The 16,318-nt window shown below is 33.9% G+C and overlaps 1 protein-coding gene across 9 annotated transcripts in view; it reads right to left on the bottom strand.

The window, feature by feature from the left end:
* Positions 1–16,318, bottom strand: part of Epha6 (EPH receptor A6) — an 806,211-nt gene that overhangs the window by 163,689 nt on the left and 626,204 nt on the right. For 7 of the 9 annotated variants that reach the window (XM_063224791.1, XM_063224792.1, XM_063224796.1 and 4 more), the window contains one exon: positions 4,945–5,070. The exons of the other annotated variants lie outside the window; for them this stretch is intronic. In XM_063224791.1, the coding sequence (XP_063080861.1) occupies positions 4,945–5,070 (126 nt within the window). The remainder of the gene's footprint in view (positions 1–4,944; positions 5,071–16,318) is intronic. 9 annotated transcript variants of the gene reach the window in all.

Below are 16,318 nucleotides of genomic sequence, written 5' to 3'. Positions count from 1 at the left end.
AGCTGGTATCAACTGAATACTTGAAGCTTCGAGTTACAGCTTCCATTTTTTCCCATCCAGTAGGATGGTGGGAGGGACAGCAGGATGGAATCAAGTGGAGAAGGAGGAAGCCTTCTAACACAGGGTGTCTTTCTCTTCTACTGGCTGCCATAAAATGAGCAGCTTTCCCCCACCCACACCCTTCTGCCTTGATATTTCTACCTCACTGCAGGCCTAAAAGCAGTGGAACCAAGTGACTATAGCCCAAAACCTTTGAAATCATTAACCACAATGAACCTTTCCTCCTTTATACTGATTTTCTTGGATAGCTTGTCATATTGATGAAAATCTGACTTAGCTCCCTTTGTATGCATTGTAGAATATATCCTAAGTAGGTTTTTAAAAATGACCCTCTAGCACTAACAAGGTTGCAAATATTTTAAAGGGCTGTTTAGTTTCTTGTGACTAGAATTACAAGAACTGGTCAGATCATCCTTGTGCGTCAGCTGCCTAAGTATGTTCTTCTGCTCATTATTCTGTCAATGACCCTATCTTCTCTGTGTCTATTGCCACTCCTGAAATACCAGCGATCTTGATCTCTTGCCCAGACGTGCTTGAAAGTCCCGCCATACATTTTTTATTTTAATATTTGACATTCTGCAGGCTTTCTTTCTAAGCTGCAGCTGCAAGAACTTTAGAGGCTAGTTCCCTGCAAAGAGGTTGCAGCTGGTATTGAGTAGGGACTGCAGTGGGGGTTAAAATCATGCAAATGCTAAAGAGTAAAGAAACTAGCAGTTAGCAATCCAGATGAAGGAATTTCTCTTTACTGCAGTATATTTTATATGATTTATTCATGATTTTACTTTGCATAGTTAGTCTACATTTTCTAATTCCTTTCATAATTAGCTCTTGGTTTAAATTAGGTACATATAAACATATTCATATATACTTCATCTGGGGTAATGGGCAAGATCCTCAACTACAAAATGTAAAATATATGCACCTGTTAATAAAATAAAAAGGATTTTTTTCCTCTTGAAGAAGTTTCTTAAAGAACTTACCCACCTCGTCATGTTATATAGAGTTTTAATTATTATAATAATATTTGGTAAACGTAAGGCAAATTTTTGTATATGCTGCATATTCAAGGAGTAGTCATCATTGGAAGAATTATAGCTACTAGAAGTTGCTTTGTTATAAGTGATTTAAAATATTACACTGTGAATCAAAAATAAAGCTACTGACTTTCTAGGATATCTAAAAATATGAAGTAATTAAATAGTTTATTTTGATTCTTCTGAAGTACAGTGACTGTATTTAAAATGTATACTTTTTCACTGCTGAGTTTATGCCAATGCGCTTTAACTTACTCTTATTCCTTCAAAATCTGCCACCTAGTCATAAATATTTGTGTTACTTCTTTTCTCTAATTCTCTATATGCATCAAAAACCTCATAATGTAATATATTTACATGATCCTAGACTTTCTGCAGATTCAAATTTATCATTCCTGGTCTATTTCCAATACCTAAACCATATGCTTTCTGAAAAAAATGATGTGATTAGATAATAGTACAAGGAAAGTTTGCCCTGACCCCTTAGCAGACAGTATTTCACATGAAATATGGAGTGTATTGATAATCATTGTTTTTTTTTTTTTTTTTTTTTTTTTTTTGTCTTTTTCATTTTTAGCGGTACCAGGGATCGAACTCATGACCGCCTGCTTGCAGGGCAAGTGCTTATGCCACTGAGCTAAATCCCCAGCGATAATCATTGTTAATAGACTTTTTAGACATTTTAATATTGACTGATAATTGTAAGTCATTTGCTATAGAAATGGTCTAGTTGTATATAGAAAACTGGATTATGATTCTATTTTTTAGCATGGCTAATCAGGGGAGAGAAGTAAGGTTAGGAAAAGTTCATCTTTTTGAGTTTAAGCCTCATCAAAATCTATTCCCAGAGAGTAAATAAATAATATTAAACATCATTAATTATATACTCAGTGAATGCAAGTCTAGCCTTCAAATCTCCATGTGGCCTCTTGACTCAGAGGAATGAGACAGGGAGTTTTACTCTGCCTTTGCCCTTCTCTTTGAACCTACCACAAGTCATATGATGGAGAAAATCTTAGATAAAGATGTCAAAATAGCTGTTGTAGCATAGTGTTTAAAGTGCAGGATGGTATACAGAGATGTTGCTTCAGAAAACATCATCTTTACCAAAAAGTACCAAGATTAATCACAAAAGAAATACTAGGGAGAAGTTTAATATTGAATTTTTAGAACTTACGTAACTCACATACTGTTTGTTCCTTGGCATTCAACTTTCAGCTAATACTTCCTAGTTTTTTCTCCATTTGAGACTATGCATAATAACATTTTACTATAAATTTTCTAGAAGTGAAATATTTATAGACAATTGACTATTCGCTATAAAGACTGATTTAGGTTTGTCTGCTCTCTAGATTTCACGATTCAGTGATTAGTTTGTCATCAAAATTAATATAAAAGTAAGTACCATGGAAATAATTGCTTTTTTGATAGCACATTGTGACATGAAGCAAAGGAACTATCTCATATAAGACATAGTCATGCATCTCATTTAAATTTGATTAACTTAAGTAACTGGGTACTACATTAACATCATCACTCAGACAGGCTTGGTAATGCCTTGAATAACATGGGAAATATATTATGAGACCTTCAAAGTACTGTGACATATAATCAATTGGTGGAAAGTAAATTAATTGCCATCCAGAGCAATGCAACCTTCAGCCAACTATCTAAAGTGTCACAGTGTTAGGCATACGGGGATCTGTCCTCACATTGATAGTCTAAGCTTGAAGTGGCATTCATTTGGAAGTTAGATGCTGAAAATATATTTCAGGTTGTTAAAACTTTTGAAATAATAAAAATTCTTTATGATTACTGTATCATTTCTCTTCACACAAAATTATAAAGGAAATTCTTGGGAAATAAGTTACAGTTGCATAGGAGAGGATGAGAATTAAGTTTGAAATTATAGCATTCCCTATTGAAAAGTGACAAGTATACAGGGATCACTTATCAAAATGGTGTAAGCTAGGAAAAGTGAGTTGAGTTGATTTCAGTTTGAAGGAATAGGAATAGGTTTAGAGCTATAAATTTTTTTATGAAGCAATTTTATGACACCTGATTTGTATGTAAGTCATGAAAACTGAACAGTTTTTTTTTTCTCCTATAAAAGCTAGAGGCAAATTTGGGTTAAAGCCCAGAAGAATAGTGCTAGAGTATTCTTTAAGGTTCCTCTCTGGAAAGTTGTTTCTATGTTAGTGTTGTGGAAAGATCATCTTCCTTCCATTATACTCAGTGGCAAAATTACAGTTTATTTTACTTTATTTTACCAGTAATATTGAATAATTCCAATCACAACTAAACTTTATTGTATTATTTCTGCCAAACATATCTAAATTTACCAGATTTGTCATTAAAAGGGAAGCCATTAAACTGTACATCATCTGTTCATCTTAATTCCAATCTCTGAAAAATCAACTATGTATATGAAAGAAACATTTTTATATCATGGGTAGTTTTGAGAGCTCAGCCTATACACATTTTTCTCTCCAACCTTTGTAACAACAGCAGGAACAGCAGCAGCAATAACAGCAAAAACTTCTTATGCAGTTGATACCACACTATTTCTGATTCCAGGAAGCAAAATGTCACATACCACTCATTGGAATTAAAATCATTAATATTTTGATTTACATAATTTTCTTATTCTTATCATGGGCATTATTGGCCATAAACCCTCTAACCACCTGGCTAAATTATTCAACTATAAAACCAAATGACATCAAAGAGTATTTATAGTTAATTCTTTTATGTTGGCAATAGACAAGCATAATTGAAAGGCAAAAAATTATAATAATCTCAGAGTTTGTTGCATAATTATTCTAATAAAACCAAACAATGTGCATATTGAGGTTTTATTTTTATTGGACGTCACAGTCGTTTCAACTATTTTAATGCCATTGCTGGCTGAGCAGCTTTCTTGAAAACATTGATGTCACTAACATAACATGTAACATTATTATGATAAAAAATGTAAGAGTCATGACAAAAAAACTTTAAGAACCAACACTGTAGCCTTTTCTTTTTTTGTATGTGTACCAGTGATTGAACTCATGACTTTCTGTTTGCCTGGCAGGCACTTGTCCCATTGAGCTAAATCCCTAGCTTAGAGTCTTATTTTTTAAGACACTTACAAAGTTTCAGTTTGACTTGTATCCTTCCTTTAGATATAATGGAGGAAAGCAGCTGAATATTTTACTAAATGACAGGAATAAACAATTTATAATTATACTCAGACCATAACACATAATGTGTTTTACTGAACTTTGAAATTACAATTTAAAATGCTCAATATTCTATAATTTATGTAATGCCTTTGGTCAAATTGGTTCTTTATAGAGTTCTGCACATTAATTTTCCTTCTCAAAAATTTCTTCTAAATTTGCTACTTTCTGGCTTTTCTTCAAATCATTTTTCTTTAGTGAAACGGAACTTTAATTAGATCTCTATACACTCACTGAAATATGGAACTATTCTCTCTGTCATGAACACTTAGTTTTTAATTCTATTTTTCGGCCAATTCCAACTGGTAAAGTGGCTTAAACACCATTGCTTTATTCTTGGGTTACAAATTAAAGATCTGAATCTCTGGTTCTTATGCACCAATTTCCCAGTAGATCGGTGTTTGCTAATTGAATACCTGGTGCCTTGATTGTCTTTCTACTTCCTGTATGCCATTTTGCAGTAGGTGTCATAAATGTGGGTTCTGAATTACAAAAAGTTACTTGCATTTCTTCTCAAAACACATTTTAGAAGTATTTATTTTTGTATTTTGTACTCATTTTGTTTTTAAGTCTAACATAGTTTTTCTATTTTATATGCATCAAAAAACTTCACCAGGAGTACCTACCAGCAGGAATCCTGGGGGGCAAAGATCCTCCCCCTGGCACTGGATGCGGGGCCTGGATGCTACTTAAAAACCCTGCCCTCAGGAAGCTGGGGCAAAACGTCTCCACCCCAATGGCCGGGAAAGATCCTTTTAAGAGATAAAAATTGACATTAATCAAAGTGGTCTATATTGAAAAGTTGTTGATCATCATTTAGCTGGAATAAAACTTACAGTCAACAAAGACATCAAACTTTATAAGGAAGCTCGAAAGTTAAAGAAATGGGATGCATTTTTTAAATCATAAAAATATAAAGTTATTCTAATTTCTTGAGAAGAAAGCTTTCAAATAATTACAAGTTAAAAGGCTAAAGAAACATCAGAATGCTAAGATAAAATTATTAGATGTACATTCAGAATAAAGTCATGTTATAGAACGAGGCAGTAGACATAAAGAAAACTCTTTATATTGTATATTTGCCCACATGAGCTATAAACATACAGAAAATAGCCATGACAGAATCTGAAGTCTATGCTGTACCAAAAGAACTGCTTTGCTTTAGGTAAATTAGTATTAGTGCCCAAAATGAGGGATACTTTCACGCGTGTGGTAATTACATATATTTTTGTAACAAGTATGAGATAATTAGAGAATTCTTCCTTTGTTGCATTTTCTTTTAGGGAAAACACATGAGAGTTTGCAAAAGTAGAACCACATGCTTTTTTTTAGAAGGCTACTGTGAATCAAAAAAAGTTTACATTTTATCCATAAAATTATATAATTAATCTTACAATAAAAATATATCAGATCTGAAAAACACTTTAGAGACGACCTGAAGGATAAAAGTAATGTCACATAGTTGTCTAACTCCAATGACAAACTTTTCCTAACTGTAGAGTAAAAATAAATAGGCAATTCCTACTTGAGAGAATAATATTCTCTGAGTATGAATTTGATATGTGCCCTTTGGAAAAGTAACATTACAATCCAGATCCTCAATGACTTGAAAGACGCTAAATCCACTGAGAAGAAAGTTTAAATATGGACACAGTATCAGCAGATGAGCAGCACTGGTCACTGAGATGGCAGTGTAAGGTGAAACCACAAAGTAACCAAAAGCACGTTACAGAGAGGGTTGTGAAGGCTCCATCTCATTTGAGTGCTCTTGAGTGCCCATCAGAATGAACACCATCACACATTTATTCTGGAATGAGACTCGTTTCACATTCAGATTTATCAAGTATTGTTTGTGAGGAGACTTCACTCTATTTCTGGAAACAGATGTGCCATTAAATGTATGTTTCAATTGAAGATGACTTTGAATTTGGGTCAGGAATGACTATGCCGCACTTTATGTACATGACTTTTATGGAGAAAGTTGTTGGTTAAAAAAAAAAAGCCACTGATTACATGCCATTCTTATTTAAATTTAGAGAGAAGTTGGGCATGGTGGTACCTACATGTGATCCCAGAACTCTGCAAGTCTGACAGAGGAGGATTTCAAGTTCAAGCCTAGGTTGGGCAATTTAACAATTTAACCAGACTGCACAAAACAAAAAAATTAAAAACACCTGGGCATGTAGCTCAGAGCAAAAGCCCTGCATTGAGTCATCCATACCACAAAAGTTTTACAAAAGATGTACCTTTCACACAAATAAGAAAAAGAACTATGGAGATTCTACTACAATAACTACAAGAAATGGCTGTGAAAACCTAAAATAATGCAATTTTAGCTGATTATAGACTTATTAAAATCAAGTATTAAAAGCTTTGTTCAAAAATACTGTATTTTAAAGAAAAATAATGACTTAGTCATGCAAAGAAAAAGTGACAAGAATGAAATGGTTTTCAAGGAAATTTGAAGAAAGAAGGTATGTATGGCAGTGACTCCAAGTAATAATAACATGCTATATATTTAAATTTTTTTAAATCTGTTTTTGCTAACTTTGTTTATATCACCAAAACTGCTAACTTACAAAAATATGTGTTATTTTAACTCCTTGAAAGGAACTGAATACAAATATTATTTTATTGCTATAATTACACTGATTACTGTTTTTGTTGATGTGACAGGCTGTCTTATTTAATAGCAGTTTGCTATATCATTCATAATGGCTTTGTTATATGTCTCTATCATGGCTAAATAGGTCTATCATTTATTGTGGTGAATATTTCTTAAGGAACTACCATGTTTTAAAAGCTGAAAATAAAACAAAACAGAAACACTGCTGTACATGAACAGATGTTCAGCTGAGGCACTGCATTATGTGATGATGGCGCCTCATCACTTTCGCCTGAAGGTCAGTCACACCAGTAGAGAGAGCACAAAGCACTGCAGTGCTACGTGTTCACAATTCAATCAGGAAGAAATGAAATTTTTTATTGTTGGAACTCTCATTTCTTAACCCAAGAGAATTTAAATTTTAGGAATCGATAGGAAATATTTTTTAGTCTGGCTTGCTAAATTGCCCCAATTTCTGACTCTGGTTAATACTTTTATTTGTAGCGTTTATTAATCAATAACTAAATTAAACTAAATGATGTCTCGTGTCTACGACATAAGAAATGTGAATTTCCATGTGTATTTTGTTTTCAATTACATGCAGCAGAACAAATATTTCTTAGTTAAGAATTTATTAGCTTCAATACTTGGGTTCCCAATTTGTTGATGGTTGAGGCTCTTTCATTAGTACAAAGATACTCAATTTTGGTGATACTTTCACCTTTAAAGCATCACTGCCTAGCATGGTGGTGGCACATGCTTGTAATGAAAACTCTCAGGAGGTTGAGTCAGGAGGATTTCATGATCTCATGAGTTTGAGGCCAGCCTGGGCTACTTAAGCAAGCTGAAGACCGGCCTGCACTACATAGTGAGACCCTGCCTCAGAAAAAAGCACCACACACTAGGATTGGCAAAATGAGTTACTGGCATGTAGTTGGTAGAAGGTTGCAGGTGTTGCCACATGCTGAAAGGTGAATTCTTTCTCCAAATGCTAATATCACTCACTGAAAAATATTGTACAAGAGTAAAGAATCATTAAAAAAAGTTTGCTGTTCAATTGTTCATACAATGAGAATATGAGCCTATCTTTATATCTGCTTGATAAATTAATAGAAGATTAATGGCCTGAAGAGTAAGTAGTTTTCAAGTAATTAAAGTACATTTGGCACAACAAAACAATATCCTGCATTTACTTTATATTGTAGCAATCTCTTTAAAGTAACTTTACAATGGAAATTAGGTATTGCTAAGAATTTGTGTAAAAGGTAACTTGATTCTCTGTGCTTCAATTTCCTCTTTTGTAGAATGAAAACTATAGCAGATCCTACTTTATAGGGCTGTTTATGAGGAACAAATTAAATCAAATGATCATAACTTACTTAACAGCCCTAGTTTTTACAAATAACTTTTTTTATGTAGGACATAGAAATAAAAATTGATGAAATTTTCCAATTCTTCTTTCCACTCCTCCCTTTTACACAAATCTTTTGTATCAATAATTCTGATGTCAAAAGTTGAATAATAAGATTCAATATTCTATAACTTTAACTTTTAAAATTAGGTATGGATTCTTCACATTGTTTTCATTAGCTGCACTTTGCAATAGCCATTGCGATCTATACAATGGAATACATGTATACAATGGAAACATAAGTTAACTGAATAACATTTAGAATAGGAAATCTAAAATACATATATAATACCATCCTAGTCCACATAAATTATAAATAAAATACACTGACAGTACCATTTATCCTCAGAAAGTTTTGCAAATACTTTTGTCAGAGCTGTGTAATTAGATTTTGGGGATTGTTTGTTTGAACAATTAAAACAATAAAATGCTGAAGTATAGATAAAGTAAATGATTTTTTCAAGAACTTTGACAGAACAAAACTTGGATTTTATTGACCCAAGATAGTGATCCTAGACCACATTACTCCTTACACAGTAGTTCTCAACCTTAGATATATTATATATAAATTTTAATATGTTTTACATTAGAAAATGTATAATAAAGACCCAAATGAACAAAGAGAATATGAAAAGTCTATATGAAGTTAAAAATATGTGAAAATCAAGGATGATATAATCAGATCTAAAAACAGGAGGCCACAAAAAATCACTGGGAACAGTATTAAAAGTAAGAATTTCACTGTCTCATAATACATCCAGCCAAAAATATGCAGCATTTTTAGTATGTTGTGGTATATAGTGTAGTTTTATAATTATCAAAATAAGCTAAACTTACAATCAGATCTCGAGTTATTAAATTTTGTACCATAATTAATGTGTGTGAATAGTATTTTAAAATATTTCAATTCATATTTTTTGTATTGTTCTATTTAAAAACATACACATATGTGTGTGTGTGTGTGTGTGTGTGTGTGTGTGTGTGTGTGGCTTACAGATAATTGTTATCTATGCAATAGATAGTTTGGCTGAAAAATGTTGGCTGATAGGGCATGACCAGAAATCTGGGAGCAGAGGACCGAGTCTGCATGCATTCACAGGAGAGATCCTTTCCTCATCTTTGAGTTTGCTGTACTGAGCTCAGCATCTGACACGCACAAACCACTCCGTAACTGTGTTATTGATGAATCATGATACTTCTGGTAAGAGTAACTTCAAAAAGTTAAGATAATGTAGTTTGTTAAACCAAATACTGTGCCAAAGACTGCTTTCCCAGAGGAATGGTCTCTTTTGAACCTCCAAAGATGTTGCCCCTCTCTAATTTCATAATTTCATTTCTGTCCTTCATCAGACTGTATTTTTCCCTTCACTCCTTATATAAGTTGTATTTCCTCTCCTGCATGCCTAGCTCTTCTCTCAGTTACAATCATAATTTATAGCACTATACATTCTCTCCTACACTAGAAAAGAAGGTATTCATAAACTCCTTAGTTTAATCAAAAGCTTGTTAGTTTTCTGTGATGGTGGATGAAACTGTAGACTTATTAGTGTATATTGTGCCCTGGCATGGTAGCACACACCCGTCATGCCAGCCAGCTGAGGCAGGAGGATTTCAAATTTGAGGCCAGTCTGGCCAATTTAGTGAGATCCTATCTCAAAAACAAAAAACTAAGGAAAAGGCTAAGGGTATAGTGCAGTGTGAGGGAGCTGAATGCAATCCCCAATACAGAAAATAAAAACGTTTACATTGCAAGGAAGAAGACCAAGGACAGCAAGAAGAGACATTTTTCTATAAATACTGGAAGGATGCAACTTTTACTTCATGCAGACATTTCTCTTGAGTCACTTTAACTGATAAAGTGCAATGTAGGAATGACTAACCTGCTCTATTTGGAATAGAAAGGATTTCTACCTCTTTGTGCTGCTTGAGTGGGGCTGGTTGGAAATCCAGTGTGGTCTCCTCGAACTGGATCAGACCACTGTGATCACAAGCTCTGACTGTGATCAGAGAATGCAATAACTAGTGTTTCAATAAATGCAAGTTGAAAAAGTGGATGTGGGAATGATTAAATGAAAGTGACAAATTCTTCCTTAGGCAAATATCTTGCTAAGATCTAAGGAAGTACTTGCCTGTTCAATTGCTTCTTAGGCCAATAGGAACTTGGCTAGAAGGAAGACAATTTTCAATTAGTTTAAAATGTGAAAACTATAATGTACTCATTCATTTATCCTTTTATCCATTTACTGGGTTTAATTTACTCTTCTTACCCATGATACACATTTCTAGTATAAAGATAATTAATATTTTATTGAAATCTACTATAAAAATAGGTGATACTATTGTTTTCACACACAAAAACGTGTAAGCTAAGCCAAAGATACAGTCACAGAATTTTGTCTATTTTCTAAGTTCTCATAAACACCCCTACAATTAAACTAGTGTTTTTTGTTCAGTTGAATAAACTCAATCCTGATTCTTTAGCACCAAATACAATTAAGAGTCATGTAAGCAGTATTGTTTTATTGTTTACTTCTTTCTTTAGTCCTTCAACTTACTGCAGTGTAAGTTTTATAGATTTCTCATCCAGTTATTGTTCAATAGGTCATAACAGAAGTATTGAAGCAAAAAGGGCAATTTTTGTATTATTTTTCAGTGCTTTTAAAAATAAGTTTGTCATGTTTCTTGAGTTACTTTTAACGTCTCTAGCTTGTATGATAAAATTATCTTATAATTTTTTTAAATTATAGCATTAACAAGAACATTTAAAATATTTTGAAGCTGACCAAGATCTTTATTTAAAAATATACTTCAACTTATATTAAAAATAGGAGTTCTTTGAGTGCTTAAAAGCAGGTATTTTAAATTTCCTGTATTGTAAAATGAAGAGCTTGTACTAGAACTTCCCCATTTCCTTAAATGTTCAAAAAGTTTGTTTGCATATTTTTTTTCCAGTTGAATGAAGCCTGTTATTTTCTCCCCTGGGAATTATGCCCAGGTTTTACTATGTTTGTGTTCAGTGAGACATAGAATGTTACCTGTAAGCGTCCTGAATAAATTTGCAATCAGTTAGCACATAGCAAACCTAGTGGCTCAACAGTGGAAATGCCTAGGTTTGAGGCCACATAGGATTTGGAATTCTAACTACCATTTACTAACTCAGGTGCTAAAAATACATTTTTTTTTTTTTTTTTATCGGTACTGGGGACGAACTCACAACCACGGGCTTGCAAGGCAGGCACTTATGCCACCGAACTAAATCCCCAGCCCCAGGTGCTAATAATATGTATTGATTTATTTTGAGTCAAATGGGAAGCATACACAGTGGTCAGCTGTTAGTGTCCAATAAGTAGAGGGTAATATTCTTCATTTCTTCTTCTCCTTAAATCATAAATTTATTCTAACATTTCATGTTACCCTACCCCTGTCCTGTTCCCTCTATTTGGAAGGCCCTTGGGCAGAACTCACTCTTTGATCTCTCTTCTATGCCTCTAAATGATCTCAGATACTACAAGAGAGGTAGAACACTACCATAAATACAGTGTTTTTCCCAATTTAATTGTGCCAAATTAAAATGCCCGTAGGGGCCTGCCAGTTGCAACAAATAAGTATATCAGGGTGATGACAAAGAATTCAGTTTAAATGAAGGGTAAAATTTCTGACTAAAGACAAGGAATTCAACGAGTATCATAGAAATCAAGTAACAACCACTTCTTCGATGAATTCAGCCTGTGGGCAGCTGGTCGGTGACTTTGGCTTTCACATTTATCTTTCCTACCAGGCTGTGAACTCTTAATAGGTCAAATCCTACATGTTTTAATCTCCTCTAAAAGCCTAGTCTCAAAATTTGCACATGATAGATCAAAATAGTATTTATCAAGCTGAATTAAAATCATCTATATGTAAATAGTCCAAAGGTAGTTTGGCTTTGTATAAATAAAAGACAAATTTCTGAGTTTAAGCTTTTAAAACTAAGGATACTCTACTCTCAAAATGGAAAAAAAATTAAATTTAATGGAATTTTTGAATTTCCAATTTTAATGCTTATGAAGAGGTTAAAATTTTAAAGATACTAAATTTCTGAAGTTCTTTGGTCTAAGACATAGTGAAGGAGTGAATGGAATTTGAAAATCATGTCCTTCCAAGTGCCTTTTTGGGGTGCCCTGATTGGTATATTACTACCCAGCTGTTTCTTTTTGGAATCAATTTTCATTTCAAAATACTTTCATACCTTAGGTGGCCTGGAGTCAGCTAAGGAGCTGTTGTGAAATATTTATTAATATGTATGAGAGCTAGATCTATGCACTTCATAGCCAAACTGTGCTATTTATTTACTATTAATGAATTGTGGGTATATCTGTTACATTATTAAATTGAGGTTTGCACCTTTAGCACACTTGATAAAGATGTCAGGAGGCAGGTTCCATCTAGCTCCTAGGAACTTTTCAAAGGATCCTACAAACCAACTAGTGATTTACTACCAGAATGTATTCTATTGTTGTATAGATCACTTGCTGCCTATTACACAAAATTTAAAAGAGAATGTTCAGGATTTAGTTTTACTCACAGATATACTGATATATAACACCCTTGGCATAGATAACACCTTTGGCAGCATTATGCACAAATAAATGTATTAACATTTGCCAAATATTTCTCCCTTAGGACTGAAAGATTCAAATTCAAGTTGTTGTTAGCTTTTCTGGGTCAGAATGGTGTTTATTTGGCACTTATATGATGTGAATAAAATGACAGGATAATTTGATTTAATAATTATAACACTGAATATCTGATTGGTCTAAAAAACCACCAAGCTACACAATTAACCTTAAAAATACTGAGACCAACCAACAAGAGAGTGAGATTCAGCAAGGCCCTAAAGTGACTTCAAGTCTGAAGTGAAAACCTGTGAGCCGTGGTGAGACTGTGACTGGTGGTGTGGGGGAAGCTAAGACACACACCTTTTCCAGGTAGCCACATTCTGCTTAAGGTAAGTATGTGGAAGTTCTTTCCATGCTCCTCTTGCCTTCATGCATAGTGTAAACACTTTGCTGGAACCTCGGCGAGTCCTCGCAGTTCAGATTATGTCATTTCTCATTTATACATTTTCAGTATCTCCCTACTAAGAACTATTGTGCACAAACCCATGACATAGAAATTGATTCAAAATCTTTCACACTTTACTCTGAACATACTAAAAGATGTAATGTTATTTGAATATGTTGTTCACCTCTTCTGGCACAGAAAGAGAACATTCCATCTTGGCCTGATTTGTACTAAATACCCTTGTCTAATGCCACCTCATCCAAGAGGCCTGCAGTTTTACCTCTTGGAATCATCTTTCCTGGCAGCAAAGCAAAAATTTCCCTCCAGGAAGAAAACAGATTCTGGAACCAGGAGTCAGCAAGTAAACTTCCCTGTGCCACAGTTTGCTGCATGATTGTGCTACTCAAACTCCCTGAGCCTTGGTCCTCAGTTTAGTAACATGCAGAAAATAGTACAGAATGAAGACAGTTACTTAAGATAGCATTTTAAAAATACAAGAGTAAGGCCCGTGATTCACCTTTCTTTGGTGCATCTCCCTTTAATACATTTTTCATTGTAGTATAGGTATTTCTATTTATGCCACATCTTACCAGAATTTCTTCATATTTTTATCTGCAACAGAAGTTGGCATGGTATACTGCTAAAGGGGTCAATTATTATGGGAATTTCATTTTTTTCTTTATAAAATGTGTACTTAAAAAGTTTTATTTCACTTACATCTTATTTACTTGTTTATTTTTTGGTACCAGGGATTGAACTCACGACCTCACGCTTGCCAGGCAGGCGCTTATGCCACTGAGCACCTGGCCTTTATTTACTTGTTTTTAACAATTATGCTTGTATTACTTCTGAAAATTTCATGAAACGTTAGACAAAGCTAGCTATTTTTTCCTTATTTTCCTGTTGACATCTTTTCTAGAATGTGTGCCAGTTTTTACCTGAACAAGAACCTATAGTTAAACACACGGGTATTTTGCTCATAATCCAGAAGACAGCAACAGTATTGAAGTAATCTGATTTATTAAAGATTTACCTTAGTCAGGTAAATTTGGAAAGTATTTGTGTTAGTTTCTATGTTTCTAGCAGCTTTGGGTATATTTAATTCACACAAATAATCATTTATCTCTAAGACAATTTAAGTTGAATTATTTTTATTTACCTTAGTCAGGTAAATTTGGAAAGTATTTGTGTTAGTTTCTATGTTTCTAGCAGCTTTGGGTATATTTAATTCACACAAATAATCATTTATCTCTAAGACAATTTAAGTTGAATTATTTTAGGGCATTTTTATACTTTGTAGATGTAAGATAGAAATATTCAGACAAGTACAGAAGCCCACTCAGACAGGTGGACACAAAGAAAGATCTGGTAATTTTCCTTTTAAAATTTTAGGCATAAGATAGATACCACAATATAAAACTTGTTTGTAAGGACAGTTGTATAGAAATTATGTATTTTTGAAAAAGAAAAAAAAAATAAGGTTACTTGTTCATGTGGTCAAAGGCTTTTATTACTAGTAGTAAAAACAAACAAAAAACAAAAAATCTCCATCTTTTAAGATGGTTTCATTGTCAGTTTCCAAACAGCTCCTTTCATCCCGCTCATCCCTCTTTCCCCCAGCACTTCCTGCCCTTTCTCCTCTTTCCTCTCCCTCAGTTATGTGATGGTAACTTTGAAAAATAGGGATTATAAGTATATCTGGTTTTCCTTATTTGTGATGATGCCATAGTTGCTTGGTATTACTTTGTAAAGATGAAGTCACAGTTCGGTGTGGTTGCTTTAGGGATCTGGTCAAAAAACCATTAGAGCCCTTAAACTGTTATTACAGGTGAAGACATGCTCCCTAGCTCTATCTTCCTCTCATTCCAAGACAAACACACAGGTATAAAAACAGGCAAGAGACGTCCATTCTTATACTCCCCTGCACTTCTCTCAGATTCTGCAGATGTGCTCTTTCACTTACGGATTTAAGGCACAGAGAGAAAGAAAATTTTGAAGTTAGAGCAGTAAGCATTCTTGATTTGAGAGAAAAAGTGAGGGATGTAGCTAAAGATGCTAGTCTGCGAAAGGGAGACTGCCTCTGTATTCACTGTGGCTCTGTTCTCCAGGTATGAGTCAGCAACTCTCTATGGGATATAGCTTTGGAGGAAAGTAATAACGGTGTGTGGTGCTCTGTTTCTAAATAAGATCATAAATGTGAAATGGGCTTGAAAAAAGTCAGATATTGTATAGTGTAATGCATTTTTAAATTTTTATTGAGTCTATTCCTTTTTTATGCTTAGTACTATCAAGCTTTATATTAATTTAACTTTCGGATCTCATTTGAGGTAAGTCTCATTCTTGATAAAAAAAGGAGAAAATGGAAACAGATTCACAGAAACCTGATTTTTATTTTGCCTAAGCCGCATTAATGACATGTTGAGACTGCCTGAAATAATATCTCCATTTACCACCTTCCAGTCTCTTGCTGTGAGGCCATTTTCAACTCTGTTTACCATGAGGTTATCCTTGAAAAGCCATTAGACTGATTTCAAAATTAGGGTCTAAGTACATCCTATTCCCTGAGAATATTGTTATAAGAGACTCAAAGATTTTTCTAACAAAAAAGTAAATGAAAAGAGCTAGTGGGTCATATCTCACCAGTGAAAATGCCTCTATCAATGTATTCTTTAGAGTAGGCTCTACAGTGATTTCAGATCTTGTACTTTCCAATACATTATCGATTCACTTAGTATGCGTGCCTTTTACTACATGGGTGTGAATTGGGTAAATCACTAAATTATTCTGCTAGGAATGACGGATTATAGCTTCTGTGACATTGTGACAGTGTGAGAGCAGTGTCAACTTTCGTCATGATGCATGTGGAAAGGAAACTCTTTGGAAGCAGATGCCACATTTTCTTTCTGTGAGGCCTGTTTGGGTACCCAGCCACTTACAAAGC

The sequence above is a fragment of the Cavia porcellus genome, unplaced genomic scaffold, assembly GCF_034190915.1.
Source record: "Cavia porcellus strain 051 isolate PalLab524CR breed Dunkin Hartley unplaced genomic scaffold, mCavPor4.1 scaffold_15, whole genome shotgun sequence".
NCBI classification, from domain to species: domain Eukaryota; kingdom Metazoa; phylum Chordata; class Mammalia; order Rodentia; family Caviidae; genus Cavia; species Cavia porcellus.
The sequence above is the reverse complement of the archived record's forward strand: the minus strand, read 5'-3'. Positions and strand labels throughout refer to the sequence as shown.